General features: G+C 39.1%; 1 protein-coding gene across 2 annotated transcripts in view; it reads right to left on the reverse strand.

The window, feature by feature from the left end:
- Positions 1–25,127, reverse strand: part of gna11b (guanine nucleotide binding protein (G protein), alpha 11b (Gq class)) — a 37,722-nt gene extending 12,595 nt beyond the window's left edge. The window contains exons 1-4 of one of the 2 annotated variants that reach the window (XM_042500614.1): positions 24,102–25,127; positions 5,230–5,414; positions 3,888–4,042; positions 1,277–1,405 (exon numbers count right to left, since the gene is read on the reverse strand). In XM_042500614.1, the coding sequence (XP_042356548.1) occupies positions 1,277–1,405; positions 3,888–4,042; positions 5,230–5,414; positions 24,102–24,237 (605 nt within the window). In that variant the 5' untranslated portion in view covers positions 24,238–25,127. The remainder of the gene's footprint in view (positions 1–1,276; positions 1,406–3,887; positions 4,043–5,229; positions 5,415–24,101) is intronic. The other variant, XM_042500613.1, reaches the window with a different exon arrangement.

Raw genomic sequence — 25,127 nt, forward strand, 5'->3', positions numbered from 1 at the left:
GACATGTTATGTGTGCGACCCACAGTGGGAGAATTAAAGAGCAGCTCGCAGCACCCGGCTGCAAACTTAAAGAAGAACAGCAGTCGTAAACATCAGCTAATTTGGGAAAAAAAATGAGATCTGGGAGCTAGTTACCTTAAGAGTACAATAAAAGATCAGCAGCCGTATAACAGACTGATACTGTCATGTTTTGCCATTGTTACTGTTTAAAAAGCGCTGCGGATACATGTTATACGTCACACTGGAGGCTGACGGTGTAGCATGCATCCCACGATGCAGTCGAAGAACGCGTACAGTGACAGACTACAAGCAAAACCACAAAAAAAGTTTTCCAGAGCTGTGTTCAAAAGATTGAATGCAGGTTATTATTTGACTTGAAAAGTTTGATACTACTTGTTATTGGGTTATTTTGGTTGACACCTTAAAGGTTGGGGTGTAAAAAGACATAAATTTGAAATGAACGTTTAAGTACGAGGCTTTTGGTTTGTACGCATAACAAAACGTATGAGACTGTTACATTTGGAAAATAAATTACACAGCTTAAACTTGTTTAACAGGATGTTCTCAGTGCCAGTGCTTTAACAAGTCAGTCCGAACCAAGCAACCATGCTGTCTGTCCCAAAACTTTCTGCCAGACTGTAATTCCTGCTTTGTACAATTAAAAAATGATGATGATAATAATTTGTTTTTATGCATTTAAAATAAATTAAAAAAAAGATTTAAAAAAAACAAAACAAAACAAGGAAACCTCTCTGGCATTTCAGAAACGAAATAACTTTTTTATGTTTATAGTTGTTTGTAACCACAATATTACATTTTATTTTTATGAGGGGCTGTTTTTGCTTAATATGCTGCTGAGAAAACACCCCAGAAAATGGGTCACTCAGGTTTAGGTCCATTATTGTTCAAAGTCAGACAAGATCATACTGTATGACCTTAGTTTTACTAAATAAATAAACTGAAGTACCATAAAATAATAATTAAAATTTAAATTTAAATCAAGATTTAAATTCAAATTTAAATTTAAATTTTTGTCACATTTTGACTGTTTTGCTGTATCAAAACTGTATTGTACCGTGACTTTAAAAAAAAATCAGTGCAGATACCCAGCCCTTAAAATAATAAAGTAATTTTGAAACTTTTTGGCCATTTTTAAGTGAGTACAATTTACGAAAACCCATCCCCTGTTTAGCTGATGTGTGAATATCCTGACAGTCATCAGTGGTTTCTGTTCTCTAGCCTCGGTGACGCTGCAGTCCTGGTGCCATGAGGGTACCTGAAGATGACGTTCTCCAGGTCAAACGGGTACTCTATTATACCCGTGGTGGGAACACGGACCCTCAGCACATCCTGCTGGGTGGGAACGTATCCCTCCGCAGTCACACGGTCTATATCGCTAAGGTAACTGGAGATATATACATAAACAGTGTGGATAACACTGAAATAAAAACATTTTCAATGATTTTCTAATCTTTCGCACTCACTCATTCGCATGCAAAAAAAAAAAAAAAAAGATAACTTACATATTTACTGTAACAAATTTGCAACATGGCAAGCACACCTTCATGCATGCTGACTTAAAATAGCATTAAACTGTAGTAAAGCAAGTCCACAACCAGGGGGCACTAGAAAGTGAGTCAAGCGCCTTTGGCCATTTAGCCTGGGGTCAAATATTACAATGTCTCATGACAAAAAACAAACAAACAAAAATACACAACAACACAAGATGAGTCTAAAACATTTGTCTAAATTCTGATGAAATGACCGGCAGGATTTTGGCTTTTAAATCACTGTTATGCTCTCTAACAGCTGGTTGAGACAGCAGAACTCTGGGCCTGTCCACTCAGTCCCCTAAATTGTAAGGAACCCCACTGACATATTAAACTACTCACTAATTAACAATTAACATATGCTGCAGAAAAACATCCACAGCAGTCAATAACCAACAACTAAAAGCCAAATAAAGGCTCTTCTATTGAAACCTTGTAGCTTTTTCATATGGGATAGTTAGGTTGTGAAATGGGCTGCTGAAGGTTGAAATCTTCAGTTAATGCTGCTTGTGGTCAAAAGGCTAATATGCTGCCCTGCCCAGTACACACTACAAAACTCTTAAGGCAATTATACACACACGGCCTGTTGCTACCAACACATCCAAACACCCTTAAAAGTGTTGACCTGATCTCTGGAGACAACTGTCTCCCTACCACACATGACATTAAAAGGGCTAAAACTATGTTTCTATCAGGGTGACTCCAGGGTGTTTACAGGTATCAGAAATTCAAATTTATTGCTGTTTAAGACCTTTTCAAGATAATCTGTAACCAAATTAAAGACTGATTTTTTTGTGTGTCAAATCATCTTTTTCTTATTCAAACCCTGAAGGTGAATATAAAAGTAAGTGGTATATATGTGGTCCAATGCAGGGGCAGATTTTATGTAAGAACATGGTTATTAGTAAGATTGTTTAATTTACATTTCATGCAAAAATTAGAGAATTCCCGCACATGGTCCAACTTTAACGTTTCACTCGTCAGACCTTCATCAGGTTAAAATTTTTTTAACCTGATTAAAGTCTGATGACAGAAACATTGTTCACTTAATATAGTTTTTTGTTAGTAATGAACAGTTTGCAGGAATTCTCTCTTTTGTCTTATTCAATGGACATTTTCCTCCTATGCATCTGTACATTTTTTGAGGGTGTGCATGAGCATCCACATTTATCTTCCATTTTACCAACAGGTAAGTGCAAGTATGTAAAAAAGTTAAAAAAAAAGTGAGGTTCAGTGGTATGATTAAAGGTTTAACTTTTACAGAAACGAACATGACTCATTTGGACAATAAATAAATACATTTAAAAAAAGATGGACATATTAAGTTTGATAAAATGTTTGCGGCAGTTAGAGAATTCAAATTTAAGTCTATTTAATGACTTTTTAGACCCAATATTAATAAAATTGAATTTAAGACATTAAAAGGACCTGCAGATACCCTGGGTGACCCTGATTAGTTGACTATTCAACTGCCAACCTCACAGTCGAATTGTCACAGTGGCAGTAAAATGTGATTTTGACACAAAAGAGCACTTCATTCTGGTTGTATGGTGATGCTGAATATTTGATTTTATCTAAATTGCTTGGTTTCTCCCCATAAATCCTGATATATAGGCTAAATAACAAAAACATAAGAATACTGCTGAACTACTATTGAGAAACTGTTATGTTCCCTTTTTCCAGATTTTGGTGAGCTGACACTTAAAATGCTATCTGCATGCACACACAAGACTGACTGTCATTCATTTAACCACACACACACACACACCTATATCGTTCATCCTGGATACGCATGTACACACTCAAAGCTTTTCCACATAACCCAATAGTGTACCAAATTAAACCAGACACAGATATGGTTATTCAATAGTTTGGTAACTGAGACATTACTATTAGGCATCATTTTATTTACTACATTATTTAATTTATTTATTTCAGAACTGTTTTGATTCTGAATTTGCAAAAGGATCTTAATGTTAAGCTCAAAATACACACATATACATAAATATATATATATATATATATATATATATATATATATATATATATATATATATATATATATATATATATATATACACTATAAAACTGATTCAATGAGAGAATGGTTCAGGATTGTAAAGTCTCGAATATTACGTTAACAATGCTGATAAATCTGTATCAGTTCCCAAACCAGCATCAAAGACATACACACACAAAAATTACATAACGGACTCACACATTGTGTCACAGTCCACAAATACCATTCTTAAATCCTAGACAGACATCACACCTGATGTCTACACATAGGAACACAAAGACACACAGACAGTGAGACAGTGAGACAGACAGACGTACTATTTAGTGGAGTCAGAGAGCTGGTACTCTCTGCGGCGGTCGTAGGCCTCCTGGATCCCGGGGTCAGCCCACAGGCTTTTGATAGCTGCAATGTAGGGATAGTCGAACCCATTGATCTTCTCGATGTCCACCTCCTTCACGAGCATGGCATTAGACTGGAAAGACACAGGTGAGAGAGAACAGGTGAGACAACTCGAAGTGTAGGATAATGATATTTTATATCTTCACTGTTACCTTATTATTTGAAATATTATTTTATTTTTAAAAATTACCCTGTGTGAACTGGTTTATCAAACTCGTTTTACAGGTTTATCTATGTTTTACTCTACTTTAGGTGTCTGAAGGGACAAGTTTGATTTTACTTTATGGCTTTGATTTAGATTCTGAAAAAAAAAGACTAAAAACAAACTGCACAAAGACTGATACATTTAAGAAATGACTGCTTTCAAAGGGTTTTTGTTGGGAAATAACTGTTTGTGAATGTATACAATATAACCTATGATCTAATGCTTTAAAGCAATGCAGTGACATACAGGACAAATCAATTTATGACTCACTATAGCCACCTTTGTCACCTACTCCAAAACATTGCAATTTCATGTGGGTTTTAAACTGATGGATTACATACAACCATTCAACATATTTCCTTGACAAAAATAAGTGTCATCTCTTTACATAAATTATCTGCTGATGCCAACAGTGGAAGGCATCTTCTTATTGAATATAACATCTGTTTGCTCTTTTAAGTTGCAATATTTAGGTGACTTTGTTGTTCATGCATAATGTAGATCAGTAATTCTAAACAATGGTCCATGTGAGGGAGCGTATGGGTGGCTCTCTGTCCTACTGAGTAGCGGACTACATTCACCTTGCATCCCAGGTGTAAATCAGTCCTCAATTAGAGGTTGACAATAAAAGACCAGCAGAGCTCTAAGGACTGGAACTGAGAAGCACTGTAGCGTACAATAATAGACTATAATTATGTAGTTGTATTGTGCCCACAGCATTGGTCACTACTTTCAGTCGTTTTAACGTATTAAAAGCATGCATACGTACAAATACTCAAATATTATATGTGTAAACTTACACATTATGTGTTTAAAATTCAAGAGTTTGGCTGTGACATGCATCCTGACACTTGCTTAAAATATAGTCTATATGGGATTATGCGTATAGCCTATGATGTTTCACAATATCTATCACCATGTCATACCATATGAAGATCAGAGCAGTGCAGAAGATACCAAATTCAGTGATCGCACCTTTAGTGCAATCGAAGGGGACTCTGGAATGGATGACTGTGAGGACGTAAAGAATATTTTCTTATGTCTTATGTCCTTACCCTATTCTGATCGAATTTGTAGGGGATCTTGAGGGTCTCAGTGGCACGGATCATGGCCTGCATGGACGTGAAGATGTTTTGGTAAACAAGCCGGATGAAGCCTCTCTTATCTTCGTCTGAGTACCCCGCTCCATGAATGATCCTCATCTGCTTGATGAAGGTGCTCTTGCCACTTTCTCCCGTACCTGAACAGGACAAAGGAGGCATGCAGTTTGAGACAGAGTGCAGCAAGTTACATTGTGGGTACAGTGAGACGGTTATCACATCTAAAATACAAACTATGTCAGAGAAAAACACCAATAAACAGGAGACAAAAGGGTGGGATGTCACTTACAGACAATACAGACTACACAGAAAACAACGTTACATTAATTTATCAAAATTACCAAATAGATGGAAGGAGAAAGAAAAGGTGTAGATAGAGACTTCAGGTGAAAGTTCAGGCAAAACATCATAAAAGAAAAACATTTATAATAAACCCACAGAATCAAGTCCCTAATCACTTTCCAATTACAGTAATTTATCTATTCATAAAAATTTGTTTGAATAGGTGGACCTTATAAGTCAAAACCAATTAAATTAATATTTGGTACTGAAATTAAAGTAAAAGAGACAGCTTTTTTACCTTTAATTTATCATAATGAATTAATGTTGATTGCACAATGTGATGGACAAAAATAATGATAAATTGGTTTCCTATAAGCATTACTTTCACGTAATGTAATCTGTGCAACAGTGATGACAGTGCTGACATTGTAAACCCTGGGGGAAAACCGATGGCAGTACTTCTTATTACGGCTGGGCAATATATCGATATTATACTGATAGCATGATATATGACTTGATATTTTTTTAGATTTTTGATATCATAATATCTTAAGTTTTCTCTTTTCCTGGTTTTAAAGGCTGCATTAGAGTAAAGTGATGACATCTTCTGAACTTGCCAGACTGCTCTGGCTGTTTTATAATTTTATTTTACCCGCTTAGTCATTATATCCACATTACTGTTGATTTTTATTATAAAACTCATTGTGTAAATATCTTGTGAAAGCACCAATAGTCAACTGTACAATATCGCCACAATACTGAAAAATATCATGACCTTTGCTTTCTCTTTATTGCCCAAAGCTACTTATAAAACACCACTTACAGAAGAACTTCTGATTTATTGCCCTAATAGACACAACAGTAGTTAGAGTCCCCCATTAGACATTAGGGTTGAGTGATATCACTTTATGTGATACAACAGAAATTTGTAACCCAAATTTTGCCAAACTTCTGGACGTGTTAGTGAATTTGTGTGCAACAAAGCAAATCAATGACCAGGACTGCTGGCAATTTATGTAGCACCATGACTTCTCAGGTGATTTGTTGGATGAAAAAAAAACAAACACTTCTTTCTGCTTATTTCATACAACAAATGTTTTATTCAATTTACTTTCTGGAATGTGTTCTCCATTATAATATCCAGTAAAAATCACATATTCTCTGATCAAGATTGCATTCATCTTGCCCACTCCTATAATGTGCTAGCCCCTGTACATCCATATCAATAGATCAATATTTTGAAACCAGGCTCCTCATTTGTGCAAAGATAATGACAACAACCCAATTCTGTGACCCAAGACAGATGTGTCATTTAAGGGAAAAGTGATGAAAAAATGTCAATGCCAGTTTAAGAGATTCAAGAACATGCTGCAGCCTATTTGTGTATCTGATGTTCAGTTAGTGTTGTATCTGATGTTCAGTTAGTGTTCATTCATTTATATTAATCAAAACACATGGCGAATCAGCAATACCTGGTAAAAATGAAGACAGAGAAGGTCTAATACTTTCCTCAAAACTTGATTAATGTAGGATGCCCATCTAAGTCCGTTTTGTGCGTTATGAAATCCCTCCACTGAAATTCCAAGTTGATTAAATAAATCGGTTACGACTGCTGATATATCAAAGCCTCTTTGTCCTACGTCAGGATGTTATCGCACAGTTTGGAGAGTGAATGAATAAAAAATGTTTACTGGACTCAGATGAGGGATGAGTGGGGGGGGATACAAGTTAATTTAATGGAGATGATTAAGTGAACTTGCCCAACAGTCAGGATCTACCACTAAACTGCCTCTGCCAAAAGGTGACAGCAGGGGTCGTTGTCAAAAGGCTGCATTCCTTCAGTGATCCTCCTTTGCCCTCCTGAGTCCATATCTGGCTGTAAGATCATCTGAACATTTCAAGTGGTGTCAGGTTTCCACATTTGCACATATGGTGCGAAGCACAAGAAAAGGCTTTGGATTATAAGCGTATACTTTAAAACATTTGTTCTGCTTCTATTCATTAAAAAAACCTTGATTTCAGTGGAAAAAATCACAATCTCTGCACTAAGTCAAACACACTTTTTAAAGGGATAGTTCAGATTTTTTAAAAGTGGGGCTGTATGGGCTTCTTATTCGTGGTCAGTTTACTACATACAGTAGATGTCAGTCAGCAGGCCCCCAGTTTGGAGAAGCAGGTCGATGTCTGACACAGAACCTAAGCAATGTACTTCTGTGGATGGGGGCCAGCAAAAAACACATTTTAATCACCTAAAAAAAGTCTCACCTAAAAAAAACAGCAATATCAGTTTTAGGGTTCATTATACTGAGAGTATTTTCACTGATTTATCTTTCTGTCAGACAACAGGAAAGCCATTAACAACTTCAGTTTCCCATCTATGCTTTCATCAAAGCCACCAGAATCTCACCACTGAAAAAAACAAACTGTAATTTTAGCTCGCTGAACACAGAAGCTGCTGGTCTCCTGCTGTTTCTATCAGTTATACTCTTTTCTCCCACCAAAATCAGTGTGTCGATGCAGGTTTTTAAACTATTTTTACATAAATTGTTATGGCTGTAAAGATTTAAAACCCCAATAATGGGGCCTTGAAGATCTGCAAACATTGGCTGAGTAACAAAAATATGAACACCACACAAGGGTCAAACACAGGTAAACCCGCCAAATATAGACTCCCGTCTCATTGGCAGTAGAGCAAATCTGTGTGTGGCACTGCAGCAGGCAAATATGTCTTTCTGTGTGTGTGGTTTTTATTTTTGGTTTGTTACATACCACATCCTGGACAGGCTGGCAAACATTTGGTAAGCAATAGAAAGCAGCATGGCTGGAGGTCTGTGAAAACATAACAGTGGTTTCTTCTTTTTATGTATTTCTTACTTATTCAGTCCTTCTTTTAAACTTGGTGCAGACTAATTTGGATCATTGTTTTAATGCGGTAATTTGTAACAGTGGTCATTGCATCTCGTCAGTTACGGGGCTAAAAATAGTGCGTTCCCCCCGATGCTGTGTTTTCATCAATGCCGATCAGAGCCAGAGGCGTTAAATATCTTTGTCTACTGTAGAGTCATTCCCATTACATTAAAAAGCTAGGTGTTAGCAGGTTTTTTTTGTGCAATAGAAAATGGGTTTTAGTTAGTTTGGATCATTGTGTGACTTCTGTGAATCTGAAATTACTCTTTTAAATGTTAAAGTCACACAATAACACAAACTAATTAATCAAGGCAGCAGTGGACCAGGATCTCCCTTGTTCAGCGATGTTAAATCAGTGTTTTTCTCAATGGAGTCTTGCTTTGAAGAGAGAAGTCTAACAGTTTAATTTTCCTGTTGAAAATTACTGACAGACATTAAAGACGTATTTCACCAATATAAAAAGGGTCCTCACATAAAAGTAGACTGTCTCCGCAGTTAAAAGATGCAAATACTTTTACAATGGGTGCTAGATGACCAGAAAAAAACAGGGAAAAAGGACACTTTTGCTAAATAGTTAGAAAACCTACAACTACCAGAATGCATTGCACCATACTGAACTCTCCTGCTGGTGGGTTACATAATGTGGACTGGACTGAGTGAAAGAGAGAGAGGGGCGAGTAACTCTTTTGATCAGCTGTATACTTTTTGTCTGCACTGTTGGCGGACGGATGATGGCTAATACGGAAGTACAGCCTGTAGTTCAAGCAACAGCCCGAGAGCCAGCGTTTCGAGGAGGAGAGCGATATCTTGGCACTGATTAGATGGCGGGAAGTTTACCGCAGTTAATATACACATGCTACCCACATTGTTTTGATTCAAAGCTGGTTGAAAATCACCAAAATACCACTTTAGAAGGAAAAACTCTCAAAATAGCATACATTTAAACTGACATTGATTTTTTTTTTTAGCTGGCTATGTTTTGTTGCTAGTACCCTCCACTGCTTTAGATATCTTAGCTTCCATGTTGGACTCCAGCCTGCTTCTCCAGACATCTACTGTTTGTCATATACGGTCTATGGGTAAGTACCCTTTACAGCCCCACTTGAAAAAAAATTGAAACTATCCCTTTAAGCTTTTTCGAGACTGACAGCGATTGCCAAATCAACCCCCACTTGGCTGGGGGGTCTGTTGGGCCTAACCCACATTTCACACTAGCCCTCTATGTTCTACATGCCCAGAAACACCACCCTCAGGCCACAAAGGAAAAAAAAAGAGCTGATGGCATTTCAGTCCTCAGTAAAATCAAAAGGGATCCAGCACATCCATAATATCTGCAAAACTGAAAGGGAAAGACGAGGAGGAAAAAACACACACATACACTCATCGCACCACCACCTACATTCAAGGTTTTTGAAGAGCAGCCATATTTCCGTTACCATAGCAACCCCTCCTCTGTCTCCCTCTCTTTTTCGTTCCTGTGTATTTTTTTCCTACTTCTTTTTTTTTTAAACCCCTCCCATCCGCCCCTTCTCTCTCCTCTCTTTCGTAGCAGACAGTAAATATAACTGCGAGCCCCTCAGGCTTGCTCTGTGCTCTTCATCTTTTGGTGTACCACAGAGAAGAAGGGCCTCGGCTCCACAGAGACTTTGGTGGTGGGGGGAAAAAGCTGGTCTGAGGTCAGTACCAGGGGGTTCCTAACACCAAGGACTGTAAAAATGTTGGAAGAGATAGCAACTTCTCTGTTAATGCAGGAAAGAAATGCCTTAATCTCAAAATGTGGGATTAACAATTGTGTCCATATGGGGAAATGGCCCTCCTCCATCTTTTCATCCAACAAAATGCCCAATTTTGGAGAAGATAGATTCACTAAAAAGATCTTTATCCTTGATGAATCAATGCTTTGCTGTTAAAGCTGGTACAAGGTAGTCGGCCGAATAAAAACTGTGATTGTCAAGCTAACAATAGGAGTCAAGCGCAGAGAGCATTTTCTTTGTGTTGGGCTGCGGCAGTAATGTCCTGGTAGTGACTGCAGACTGCTTCAGAAAAAGGAGCGAGAGGATCACTCTCCAGCTTGATGTCTGATTTATTTCTCGTGACCCCGTCACAAGATCTCCCTCCGCTGTGTTCTCTTAACTGTCGTGTCCCTCTTTCACCAGACAACACACTATGATCCTCTGTCTTCCCTTTTTTCCTCCCCAGATTGTACCAGCGACAGCCACAACCATTTACATGCCCTCACCAGCTCTCCCTCCCCTTCTTCACAACCCCTCCTAACCTCCCTTAGGCTAGAAATATGCCTCTCCATTCTCATCCCTCTCTGTCAAGAATTTTGGATATTCATAACTAGAATCCGTCCATTCTTTTTTGGTAATGACCTAGAAAAAGGAGGTCACCTTTTAATAGCTCGCACACGACTTGGGTTTGATAACGCTTTCTCTTTCAGGTAGTGTGAGAGCTCAGATTGTGCCCCAATGCAACAGTGCAAGGTACACTACGCAGCCCACACACCAACACTGGTGTTTCATGGAGCCGTTTCTTGGAAGAGAGCGAGAAGTCTCAATTTGGGGTAATGTGACAACAATAAGATTAAGAAAATTAAAACTTGCTCAGGGTAGCCAAATTAAGAATTAGCGACATGAAAGAAATGTGTAAATAGTAACAGCTATCTATCATGTTAAGACAGCAAACACTTCACCTGTATCCTCCGTTGCCAGGCTAGCTTTCATAAGCTTTTACGTAACGCGACTGATGTCAGCTTGTGACACAACACCTGATGGACTTGACACACTGTTGTCTTAGTGCAGCAGTTGGGGTTGAGCCCAGGTTATGTCCGTGTGTGTGTGCAGAGCCTGCTTTGTTTATCTGCTCATATCCTAAAATGTCTTTCACTGAGTACACTGAGTTACATGCACAGAATAGTCTGCTTTTTTCCCTTATTCCAAAAAACAACAATATTCTTACTAAGCTCTTTACATGTAAAAAGGAATATTGCACTAATATTCTTGTTCACATGCAGCTGTGCATACTCTGAAACATGTTGCTTATAATGTAAAATTTGAAGAAGTAAAACAGCTGGAGCTGCTTGTCACTTTGCTGCTTTGCATCAAAATAGGATTTTTTTCAGTTTCCTACAAGTGGCGGACTTGTTTGACTCTCTCTTTCCTTCCTGCACCTTCTTGAACAGGTCGGTGCTGCGATATTTGCCATGCATGGGTGATATCACGGTATTATTGTATACCAGGGTATTTAGAAATCCTGATGGTGAGCATTTTAAATACTGAAAAATACAGACCCTCATCTTTCTATTAACTTCATAATGGAGAAACTAAATTAAGGATGTTTTCAATGCAGTGCGCATCACGTGCCCTGGAGGTTATGCCAGGGCCACACTGCATGCATGAGCAGTGTTGGCAGTGTTTGTTCTTACGACGCTGCAGCAGAGCTGCCTACTGTTACAACTACAGTATTTCCACAATTACCAGCACATACTTCACTCATTTATGAAGCGATGCGAGCTACTGCATTGTCACCAAAAATGTTCTGCAAATGTTTCACAATAAAAAGCCTTGTGTCAAAAACTGAAGGGAGTCTGTCAACAGAAAGATATCAGAGGGGTTTTATTTTGAAACAGAAACAGGAAAGGTTGAGTAAAATAGACAAATTTGTATTTCCTTGTGTCAGTGACAGATGAAGACGTTGAAACTGTAGTGAAAGGTGGTACTGAGTCAATATAATTATCAACATCAATTATGACGTTAGTTTTGGTAAAAGAAAGAAAGTGTTTGGTTGTCTTTCTCTGTTTAATAAGACAAATAGGTGTGAGCATATTACCTTTTGTTGACATCTCATGAGTGTATTGTATATTGAGTAGACTGAAAATGGCAAGACAGCCTGCAGAATGGATCAAACTCGGCAGTCGGTAGTGGCGCCACACACTGATACCATCATATACCGTATACCCAGGTGAAGTTCTGGGAAGGTTTTAAGCTATGAAAAATCAGATACCGCCCAGGCCTAACTTGCGCATATCCAAAAACCTGTTGTATTGGTATTCACATATTTCATAAAGTTAAAAAGCAGGTGTGTTTCTCCTTCCAACCAGAAATGTGTGATTTTCTTTTGCATGCATCTCTACCCCACAGCTTTGCAAACTGCCGATTTGGTTTGCGTACAACGTATCTATGAGAATGCAAAGAGCCGATCATAAACAGACGAGAGGCCGAGTGTTGTAAACTGCGTTGAAAAACCCAATTGAGACGCACATTCCAAATTGGCTGTATACATGTCCAAATAATGCTCCCAAAACCTGAAAAATACTTGCATATCCCACATCTTAATCAAAAAATGCAACATTCACACAAAATGACCTGATTCGGAATATTTAAATGAAATATGCTGTTTATATGACCGCATCAATTCCAGAATATTGTCATATTTGGAATAATAGGGGAATACTGGTGTGCAACTGTGGAACTGTAGCTCGTGTTTCACTAACATGGATGAGCCGTCCCTGCTAACCCCGGCTTCCCTCTGCAATGCCTTTCGCAGCTTTCCATGAACAAGAAATGGGGATTATCAGCATCATGGCTAACCTGCATGCAAATACGCACGTAAATATAATGGTGTTGGCTTATCTGGTCTATGAACAGGCAGTGCTTAACAATCAAATCTCAACTGTGAGAAGAAATTTGCATAGACAAAGCAGAGGTTTATCAAAGTCTCAAAATTGGCATGAGCCAGATGTTAGCCTTTTTATCACCACCCTGGAAAGACACTGCATGAATCAGGCAGTCACAAGGCTAACCAACATGTAGCGTGGGGTTCAATCTTTCACTAAATTCATCTTGGAAACTGGCCTCTTTCTGGCGTACAAAGGAAAGGGATTGAGCCAAGGCAGCCTGGAGCTACACAACACACACACCAGCTGCCTAACCAACTGTGGACACACACGGATCCTGTGGTCAACCTCAAGGCATAGATGTTACCTTCACTGCAATGGCCCATTTTCTTTCCTTTTTCCTGCAATGACCTAGGCAACGCACACAGCACAGGACTCCGGCAAACACACACAAGCATACAAAAGGAGACAGAGAAAAGAGGACTGAATCTCTCTCTCAGCTCTACTGCAGCTTTCCAACATGTGCCGCTTGCTGTCAGGATCTGGGCACAACACTACTGCTGTATGCTGATGTCTCTGCATCTGTTGAGTGCTCCATGTGCGTGGGTGTCAGAGCTGTAAATTGAATATACATGCTATGGCATGCACTGCACATTATACACACACCCGCAAACTCATACACCTTCATTTAACCACCTTAGGACGGCTTTGTCTGTTCAGCAATGAGTGTGCGCTGAGTGCTGTTCTGGTCGAGTGGGTGTGGGTGAGCTAGAAAAAAAAAAAAATCAAATACAGGCTTTACAAAAGATTTGGAGCAAGCAGCAGTATTTTAGTCTGCAATACACACTGTGTGCTCGGCTGCTGCGAACTAAAAACAGACAAATCCTAGATGTTGACATTATTTCTTAAGCCATAGTACTTATTTTGGAGAATCTCATCATGGAGATTCTGTGAGATAACATCGCTCTGTGTCCACACATGGGCAGAAAGCGATTACACATCTCTGGTGCGTTGATTTAGACGTATCTGACACTAGAATTCACAACCACAGTGCACGCTGCCTAAAACAAAAAAAAAAAGGTGGTCAATCATTCCAACTGAAATATGAAGTGACAGAAGTTGAAACGATCACAGAAACGTGTGGGCTTTACTGTATGCAGCAGCTGGTGGGAGTAAACAGGAACGAACATGCCACCCTGTCAGCACAGAGCCGGCTGAAGATACTGGCAGTGAACTAAGAGGCAGGCTATGTCCCCGTCCTGTCTGGGGACCGAGGTAGCGGTAGTATGTGGGACAGTCACCATCTAGCCTCATTCACCCCGATATCTCCAGAGAACCAGCCATGACCCCATTTAAGTACGCGTGTGTGTGTGTGTGTGTGTGTGTGTGTGTGTGTGTGTGTGTGTGTGTGTGTGTGTGTGTGTGTGTGTTCATGTGTGCAGTGGCGAGCGGCTGTGTAATAGACACCATGTTATAGAGAGAGACAAAGAGTGTGTGCGAGGCTGGCCGAGGTGAGGCTGACTGCCTGAACATTTACTGGATATACCGTTTTGTGATGGAGAGCTGACGGCGCGTGCTTACTTCTGTGACTTCAAGATTAATGAAGTGAGGGAGGACCCGTCAACTTGAAGTGACTTGGAATGAAATCAAGATATCAAACTTTATACTTGTGTCACTCAATATTATAAACAACTGAAGATACTGCATCGAACCAGAGTTTACGCTTGACTTTTTTTTGGACCGGCAATGTGGCTGTCATTATTACATAACTACCAGACATGTGTTTTGAATAGCCATATAATAGCTTATATTTACATAGCAATAAAACACAAGCACTACGATCCTCTTTGCTAGGGTTGCAGCAGTATACCAGTTTTGAGGTATACCATGGTATGAAAATTGACAGTGATCATACATTTACTCATCTCCAGTACTGAAAAAAAAAAGCAAATGGACAAGGAATCTCACCTTTATTTATAGTTATTTTCAAATGGGAGAACTTTTTACATATGCTTCCATTAAAAATGGTGTCAAGTTTTAATTATAATAAAACCTTTTGACAAAACAAAACCGTTGTCATCTAATTCCTCTTTTTTTTTCAAACCGTAGACGAGCAAACATACAAGGTATGATAACCCTCAATTCTCAAAAAAAATATGGTTGAAGTTGTTTTGGCAACATATTTTAGAGTTCACATAATATTAGAGGACGTTAAATATGCTTTAGTTAATTATTTGTCTGGTCTATTTCCCACTGGACATTTTGGATGTTGATTTTATTTGAAGAAGAACTACAAGTAGTACTGGCCAAAAGCAGGTATATGATTTTATATTTTTGGAGCTGGACCATTCATTGGCTAGTCTGTTGGAATATGTATACTATTCAGTTTTTTTTTGTACCACACTGTTGGTACAGACTGTACTCTGGGCACAGATGGAGCAGCAGAACACTGTGAAATTGAAATTTAACTGTTCATTGCGCTGGGTCCAATAGTTTGCTTTAACTTGTCTCTGCACCAGCTTCTTTTCTCATCCATCAATCTGATCAGCTTTCACAAGATTGTCTAATCAATAAGAATCAATAAGACACCCCACAACTGAGGCTGCTGCTGAGGGGAAAAAAGAACGTTCAAAAACCCGCAAAAATGTCAGAATTTAGAGAGGGTGCACAGAGTGACTAATAAAGGGACAAACCCATACAAAATTTAAAAAAATAATAAAGACAATGTCCCCTGTTTAACTCTCGCTGGGGACCTTTACTGCATGTCATTCACCATCTCTCTTCACTTATTTTTGTCCTTTCTCTTCAGTCAACCACCTAATAAAGTCATGCAACGATGACCCCCAGAAATAGAAAAATCCATTAAAGAAAATGTATTGCTGCACCTGGCCTTGAAGACACGTAGGGAGAACTGGACAAGCTCTGGTTTCAATAGGTTTTTTTTAGCAGCAGTATTAACCCTTGTATTGTTGTGTCTGTATTTCTGCAGAAATTAGATTAAATTCAGCATTTTTACCTGAGAGAACAGATAATTTCCCTCACATTAATGTTAATAAAAAATCTTCAGTTATAGAAGCATCTTAATCAATGACGACTATTACGAAAACATTCCATTCACAGCAATGCTGCAACCACATTCACGACCACATGTGCACAGAAAACTACAATATGGTGCTCCGAGTGTTTCTCTGAGGCAATGCAGAAGGACTAATAATTTCTGATTTGTTTCATTTTAAGACATTCTGGTCTATTTTCCATAAAACTACACTGAGAATGAGTGACATCTGAGTGTAACATGTGCACATGTCAGCTGATAAGTAACAAGAAACTGCAGTGCAGAAAAACAAAACACAAAAGATATGTCTGGAGTGATTTAGAAACAGTCCCTTCATCACATAGTTTGTCTACCAGTTTATGTTTGCAGCTGTAAAAATATCCAAGCCAGTACATATCTTAGTCACAATCCCTTAATACCTTATTTTAAAAAATCTTTATCAAAAATACTTATATTATATGGTTATTTAAAAAGATCAATACCATGTGTTATCAGATTTTCTTAACTCTCAAACATTGCAAAAGCCCGTCTCATAATGATTTCCATATTAAAAAGTGCAAGATCCATCCATGATAAAGAAGATTTCAGTAATAACTGGCCATCCACATTCACTGGCATTAAAAGTACTGCATCACACACACAGTGAGACACACACACACACACACACACACAACCAGTGAGCAGTCGAGCTAGAAGATCCCTATTGCCATATATGATCAAAATAAGACGGCTTGGCAAGAGAAGGAAGGTCAGCAATAAACATCTGAGCCTAACCCCTGATCCTCTTCCTGGTTCAATCAGTGTGCTCCTCTAAAGTGTGTCTTAACCTGGTAACAAGACGTACTGCTGAGACGGGGAGGATCAACAAGAACAACTCAATCAATGAGGACTTGGCACACGACTGTAAATTAAAGCCCCGCCGTGGACGGTGTGCTCTTGAGTCAATTTTTGCCACAGTCAGACCCCTTTTCTTAAATACTGTGTTTGACAAATTCTCAGATGACCAAAAATGCCTTTCTGACGTCATTCTGGGGATTTTTTTCTAACCAATCGCCAGACATTCTGTTCCTCGTATTTCATGTGAAACCCACATTTTCATGAAATGCCAACTGGTGCACTGACAGCTTGACTGGGAGCTTACGTTTTGCCTCGGTCAGCACTATGGGAAACCTTAAAGCGTTTGCCCTTCCATCTCACTTTACTGACCGTTCGCTCGCTCCAGCAGTTCATTTACCCGATGCAGCAAAGGCCACAGCTCCTGGTCCACTGTGTTTTGACCAAGTAGAGGCAAACCACTGGTCTGTGGAGCAGGAAGCTGTCGGTATGGCCTGATATGGCCTCAGTCACAGGCAGCCAGACTGTGGGCACTGCTGCAGCCCTGGCAGAGCTGTTATTTTCTGACCAAGTGGCTAAGCATGATGTTGTTATAGCTTTTACCTACAAAACTAAGCATGCAACCTCACCATAGTCTAAAAATTTTATGCCAGAATTTAACTTCATAACTGTTTTGTCAAGACACGGCTGTTTTGGCAATGCACCCTAACCGTATAATAAACCCTGCCAGGAAGGGAGAGGAACACAAAGGGAGGGTGGACTTGAATTAGTGTGAGAACAAACACTATGTTGGGGCAATGCTAAAACCTATCATTCTAGAGGTGAAACCTTTAGCAAATTAACCGATTAGTTGGTCAATCTGCAATTGTTTTGGAAAAGATTAAACATTTAAGTCATTTTTCAAGTAAAAATGCCAAAAACTGGTTTCAGTTACTCAAATGTAAGAATTTTAGAGATGATCTGATTGATCGGCTGATTTTCAGCTTGATCAGCAATGACTGGCGGCCAGCTGGTCAGTCTCAGACATAGCCGGTCATGTGCCATTGAAATTTACATGCATGCACAGCATGATGGTTCGCATCCCAAACAGCAGCACAGACATTAACTGACTGTTGTCAGGAGTGTGACCTTTAAAGCTACACATTAAGGAAAACACTGACCGTTTCGAAAAACTTTTTGAACTTTTTTTTCACGTCATAACATGCACGTCTCTGCACAAAGAACACTGGGATATAGACTAAGTTACACTAGCTAACAGCAGCAGCAACGCAGCCTGTGTGGATGAGAAGAAAAGTACGAAAGGCGTTCTCGGCGTGCTCCTAGTCGCAACGCCGGCCTCCCTCCGTGGTTAAATAGGGACTGTTTGTCATGTATGAGGGGGGAATATTAAGCACTGAGTTGATAAGAAGCTCATAAGTTCTGCATAGAAAAGAAAATGAAATGCTAATACGATCTGCACCATTTTCAACAGGGTACACTTCAATAAAATCACAGACGGGTCTAACATACTAACATCAGTTAGTCTAGTTAGTTTTCTAGCTAATTAGGTTGATAGATGTGGTAGTTTTCCCATGGAAGCAAAATGTCTAAACGCTAGTGTTTGAGAGGAAAATAAAGTTACTTGAGCTAAAAAGGAGCTGTCAATCAAGCATGATCTGATCACGCCCCCAAAATCCTGAAAAACAGATTGAGCAGCCAAATGAGTTGTTTCTTGTAAACATTTACTTACTCAGATTTTTGTAGATTTTTGCTTGGCGAGACACTCGTCTTTGGTATCATATATGCATTTTTACTGAATAAAATTGGAATCAACCATGAAAATTGCAATTGGTGCATCTTTGGGGAAATGGCACTTCTCTCTTCTTCTACATGTCTGTAAACGGGCTGTCTTCATTTTGGGACTTTTGGACAGGTAAAACAAGCAATTTTAAGATAACACACTGAGCTTCAGGGAAGTGTAATTTTTCAAATATTTTCTGTTTTTGATGTAATACAACTAACTGCTATTTTACATATCCGGCCAGAATTGAGTGGAGAATGTGGAATAAGAAGCTAATATAATTTTTACTTGATAAGTGACTTGAAATATTATTTAAATTATAAGAATCACTGCCAAATCATTTTATTTTGACCAACTAATTTGCTCTACCCTACATGAATCATTCTAAAATAAATTGAGACACACAACATGAGATGTGAGCTGAATTTATACCTTAAAAAGGCATCAGAATCACATTCCTCAAAAAAAAATATTTCAGTGCTTAAGCTACAGCAGCAAGCATCAACACATTATGTACAACTAAAACTGAGGATACTTGGCAAATGCAGCGGCTGTGCACATTGCACTGAGCCTATTTGAAATGTATCTCCTGTGCATGCACTGAACTGCAGGGTAGCCGATGACCGAACAACTCCCACAACATTCAGCTGAGATGGATAAACGTCCAGCGTTCGATACGCAGCTCCCTCTCTTTAAAAACACACTTGATGGTTAAATGCTCAGAAACAAATGTCCTCTTCCTCCAGTGAGGTGTGGAGAGGCAGGCGGCTCACTGAGGGCTGTGGGGCCTGAGAATAATGCCAGGGGATAATAGGAGTCAGTGACATCTCAAAGTCTTGGCGGCGGATGTGTTTAACCAAGCCTATTAAGACCTAGACTAATCCTGCCTTACACGTCCTTATCCAGGCGTCCACTGACAGCCTTAACTCACACAGGATGGGCCACTTACACCATGACTGTTTGCGGTTCCTGCTTGCTTTCTGACTTTCACACACAGACACTTTGATAAGTGTTATAAATGTTTGCTGTCAAATACAGCGATATAAATTAATAATAAAATCATGTGTTTGACAGGGTGCAAATGATCATCTATATTTCTAAATATCCTGAAGACACTTAACTCTCTGTAACCTGAATAAACTGATTTGATTTGAACTGATTTGATTTCTGTCAATGACACAAGGGCAAAAAACAATGACTAACTTGGCAAGAAATGTACCACAAATCACAAGATAGTAAAAATCATTTTACAGAAAAAAACAATATATATAATCAAATATATGAAATAAATACATACATTTTTGTAAGTTTCCTGCATTGTTTGCTTATTTTCTTATAACTTTTTTTTTTTTTTCAATTTTGGGGCAAAGTCTTATTATGTTGCTTGTTACCTTCTCCACATGTTTTTGAAAGAAATCAAGCCAATTTGCTTAGGTCTCAAAGCGTTAACCCCTTAGAACCTGGGTTGATATCTGTTTTGTTGTGGTGCTTTCAGATGCATTTCACAAGCATTTACATGTTTATGGGGCCTGGGAAAATTGGTTTTATTTCTTTTGCAAACATGGAAAGCAACGTGGCAAGAAATGTCTTGCAAATTGCAAAAAAAAAAAAGTTGTTAAAGGTAACAAGAAAAATATTTGAAAAATAGCTGAGTTGGCTGTGTGTGAGTGGGAGATTATAAGATATAATCAAAATAGTGTGAACATTTTCCAGAAAACTAATGTATAATTATTGTGAGTATATTTTTAAAATTACAGAAAATATCTATATATTTTTAGCACTTCTTAATTTTATTATTTTTTTGGTTTCTTTTTGTTTTTTATTTATCTATTTTGCTAATTTTCAGGTAATTTCCTTGTAACTTTTTAGTAATTTCTTGCTAATTTATGTCTTGTTAAGTTGCAAGCTGTCTTGTTAAATTGCGATCTTCCCATGTTTTTGAAAGAAATTAAGCTAATTTGCTTAGGTTTCAAAGGGTTAAACCAACTCTTCATTGATCTTCTGGCAGGAAAAATATGACCGCAGCACACAAGCAAACCATTTCAAATCTATGACACAAAACAAACACCCCTTGTTATCGGCTCACCTTGGCCACCAGGTAGAATAGAGTGCAGCGGCGATTAAAATGTATGGCACAGAATAGCATATGTCCCATCAACGGTATGGCTCTAGCGTGGCCTACTTATCCGAGCTGAGGTATTCAGCAGGGAAATGAAAGGAGACACACATGTCAAATAACCAGGACTGCTTTCGGTGGGCGAGAAATGGGAGCAAACGTTTTGAAACTAAGAATGCAGCCTAGATAATTCTAATTGTCCTAAAAATGAATGGACACTGGCTTTTTTTCTCAAGGAGCTTTCACACTTAGCTGTTGTTTTAACCCTCTGAAATCTGGATCAACATCACTGTTTTTGTGCTGCGTTCAGACGCCTTTGACAGGCATTGAAACCGTTAAAGCCTGAGCTAACTGGATAGATTTCGTTTGGAAACATGGGGGGAAATGTCTGCAAACTGCAAAAATTAGTAGATTTAGAAGTTTGGTTTTTTTTAAGCTATGGGAAAATGTCTTTTTTTTAGAATTATATATCTAAATTTTTGTAGCTGAATTTCTGTTTTTTGAGCACTCTTTCAAGTGATTTTTTGTGTGTGTGTTGATTTTGAGGTTATTTTCCTGCGCTTGTTTTTGTAATTTCTTGCTAATTTTTGGGTCAGTTCTTATGTTGCTCATTGCCTTCTTCCCATGTTTTTGAAAGAAATCAAGTTAGGTTTCAAAAGGCTAAGTGTCTGGTGGGTCACATGCACACACAGTTAGAAAAAAAGTTACCCTGCTAGGAGATGCTTGCACACAAAATGCATTTTCCTGCAAGTAGTGATAAAGCACAGCCTAATGTTCCTTTTCATGTCCACAGAACTATGAATCAATGCAGCACAGAGGAACTTATTCAACAGCAGCTCCCACCTGCCCACACACAGGCTATAAAAATAGCTAACCTACTCAGCTAGACTCCAGGATGAGGGGGCAAATCCCTCAGTATCCTCTGGAAGGGTAGATTTGTGACACAAGGTGCAGAGTAATAAATAACAGAAATGGATAAATGAATTAATGTGCACAATGCAAGAGTTAGCAGAGGCACCTAATACAAATGTTATGCAACCTGAAAGCAACAGTGTGCAAAGCTAGCAATGCTGCTTCTTGTATTATCAAGTGACCATCTTCACCTTTTAACCACCAGCTAACTACACACAGTTGCAGCTTTGATGCTGGCCGAATGATTAGCTATAGGGCTAGTCAATTATGTCAAAGTGGCCCACTGACAGGCATGTGGTAGCCTGTAAAGTGTAACATCTTGGTAACTTCGATGCCAAATGAGCTGCACACCAATGCATATACTCGACTGAAGAGATACTATGGCTGGCAAGCTCGATCTTGCAGACATGCACCTAAAAAAGCCAGATGGGTTATATTTTTTTTTAAAAGCAAGCTAAAAGACAAGCAAGCCATTTCGAAATCCTGCCATAACGTTACTCATACTGGAACAAGGCTTCCAGCTAGCAACCTTAACTAGTAGCATATTTGCTAGCAACGCCAAGAAGGCCCAAGAACCACGACGCTGAAGTTAGCTTACGACTCGTTGCTTCCGATTCAGCAGTTAAGGGGAGCGTTAAGGGGAGCGTTAAGGGGAACGTAATTAGCAAAGCTTTAACCAATGCTCAGTCTTTTGCACCTCCCACTGTGGTGAAAGCATGTTAGAAGTTTTAAGTAAAGCTTCAGAATTGTCTGAACCCCAATTTCAAATTTGCTTAACTTTTTTTCCTGAGAAAACGCAACAACAAGGAAAAAAAAAGATGTTATTGTATTTTCTACATCTAGACCACATTGGACCAGGTCCAGATCAATAAACAAAATACTTGGATGGGTCAAATCTGGATTAGATTATCCCGGAGAGGCCAAATATTATTTAAAACACAATATCAGATTCATGAAAGCTTTATTATATTTGTGAACATGCAAAAAGCAGAGATGTTACTGATTTTACTGACTAGATTTTTTGCAATTTCATCCTTTTTTTTGGTTTCAGAATATAGATTTCCCAAATCTTTAACTGTGTTCTATAATTTGAAATGTCAATTATTTATTGATTTGTTGAAATGTGCAATTTTAAATATTTACTTGCTGGAGCTATTTATTTTTTTTTATTAATGTATTTCAAGTTTATATTTTTACAGACTTCACACACTGAGTCAATTATACATATAGTTTTTAAACATTCACATACTAATGCTAATTGTTTTTATTGATATTACATTTCTATTTTTACATTACTTGGGCTGGTACTTATTTCATCTCCCCTCCATGGTTCAAGAAAGTATTTCTGACTCTGATTTTAAATAATTGCCTTGTCTGTCTGGGATTATCTAGTCCAGATAGTCCTTGTCTAGGCCTCTACATATAGTGCTTATCAAGAGAGACCAGGTTTAATGTGGTCTAGATGTTAAAAACACAATAAAATGTCCCTTTGTTTTTTTGCAGTTTCACACATAGAATAACATTTCACAGATCAAAAATTGTGTTTTCTTCAAATCTTGTCCAGATTTGACCTGTCCAAGTATCGTGGTTTTCGAGAGACCAGATTTATTATGGTCTAAATATTAAAAAAATACAATAAAATCTACCTTTTTTGCATTTTGGACCAGGTCCAGAAGAAATACAACAAAATGTCTATGTGTCAAATCTGGACCCGATTATCCCAGACAGGCTGAAGATTATTTAAAACACAATTTCAGATTTGGGAAACATTTATTCTATTTGTCAAAACGCCAAAAGGGATAACTTGGACTATATTAAACCAGGTCTGTCCCAAAAAACATTACACAGAGAGATCAGATCTTCACTAGTTTTTCCTCAGACAGGTTAAAGATCATTTAAATTACAGTCTCAGTATTGCAAAACCTATATTCTATTTATGAAAATGCAAAATAGAATAAAATTGTGGAAAACATAGTAACATCTCATTACCCTCTCTGGCAAAATCCAGTTGATATTCTACCTGTTAAAAGTTTTGTGATCTTATGTGGTCTAAATATGAAAAATGCAAAGAAATCTAAGGTTTCACAACTTTGCCAACACTGAGACGTCCAACATACTTTCACCAGAGAAGGAGGCGCAAAAAGCTGAGAATCGCTCGGTAAACGCTGCAAATTACATTCCCCTTAACTCTCCCCTCAACTGCTGAATCGGAAGCTACGAATTGGAAGCGAACTTCACTGTCGTCCAAGAACGTTAGTTTTCCATACACACACATACACAAGACATGGCAATAAAATATTTGAGAATTAGCATGCCCACTTACCGAGTAGAAGTAATTTCAGCTCTCTTCTGGAGTCTCTCTTATCTCGGCGGAGCTGTTTGTCAATTTCTGCATTGATTCGTTTCGACTCCTTCGCCTCTTCGCTCAGGCAGCAAGCCATCATGGACTCCAGAGTCATCCCCTCTGGTTTTAGGCAGCCCGGTTAAGACGGGACCCGATACACGGTTTCAGCTTGAAATCTCCCGGCCCCCTCGCTTCGATCTCGGGCGAGGTGGTGGTGGTCTGTCGGGCTGGACGGATGGATGGAGGGGGGAGGGGAGGGGAGACTAGCTAGGGGCCTCGTTGTCAAGTTGTCCCCCCAGCCGAGAGCAACTGCGACTTCGCCCGGGTGTTCTCGGCAAATCACGGGAGATTCGGACAAGGGGGAGGGAGCCGAGAGACGGTGGGGCCTCCCCGCAATGTTAAAATGACTGCAGATTAGCCTCTGAACACCTGGTTTAAATCTGTCACTATCGTTTCGCCTGTCACTGTGGTCCAAATCTACCTTCACAATCCGCCAAAAGTGCTTCAAAACTGCAGTGTCGCGACATCCAAACCCGTTAACGGTTGATTCAGTGCACCGACGCTCGCTAGCTAAAAAGTCCGAGTGCTAGTGAGCTAACATAACCGTTATTGCACTATCTACGCCGCAGCAATGCGTCCGTTTACCGACTACATTTAGCTCCCGTTGGCTAAATTACACGTAACGGCTACGAGAGCAGCCCTGCTAGCCCGCTAGCTCACTCAACAACGCCTCGGCTAATGTTGTGTCAACCCGCAGTGATTGAAACAGCGAGCTCGTTGGAGGAATTTGTCCGCCTAGCTAGCGATAGCACGGCAGCACCCCATCACATCCTGACTCATTTTGACGGTGAAATACAAGACCACAGCCCGAGAGAAAGGGGTGAAATGCGTGCCGGACCGGTGGCTTTTTGCCTGTATTCGCTGCAAACAGCTGGCTTTCGGGTAGCTCGTCGCTGGAACAAGGTCGGCACACACACCAGTCTGATGCCAGGCAGGGAGGAGGAG

This window comes from Plectropomus leopardus, chromosome 14 (assembly GCF_008729295.1).
Source record: "Plectropomus leopardus isolate mb chromosome 14, YSFRI_Pleo_2.0, whole genome shotgun sequence".
In the NCBI taxonomy this organism is placed as follows: Eukaryota; Metazoa; Chordata; class Actinopteri; order Perciformes; family Serranidae; genus Plectropomus; species Plectropomus leopardus.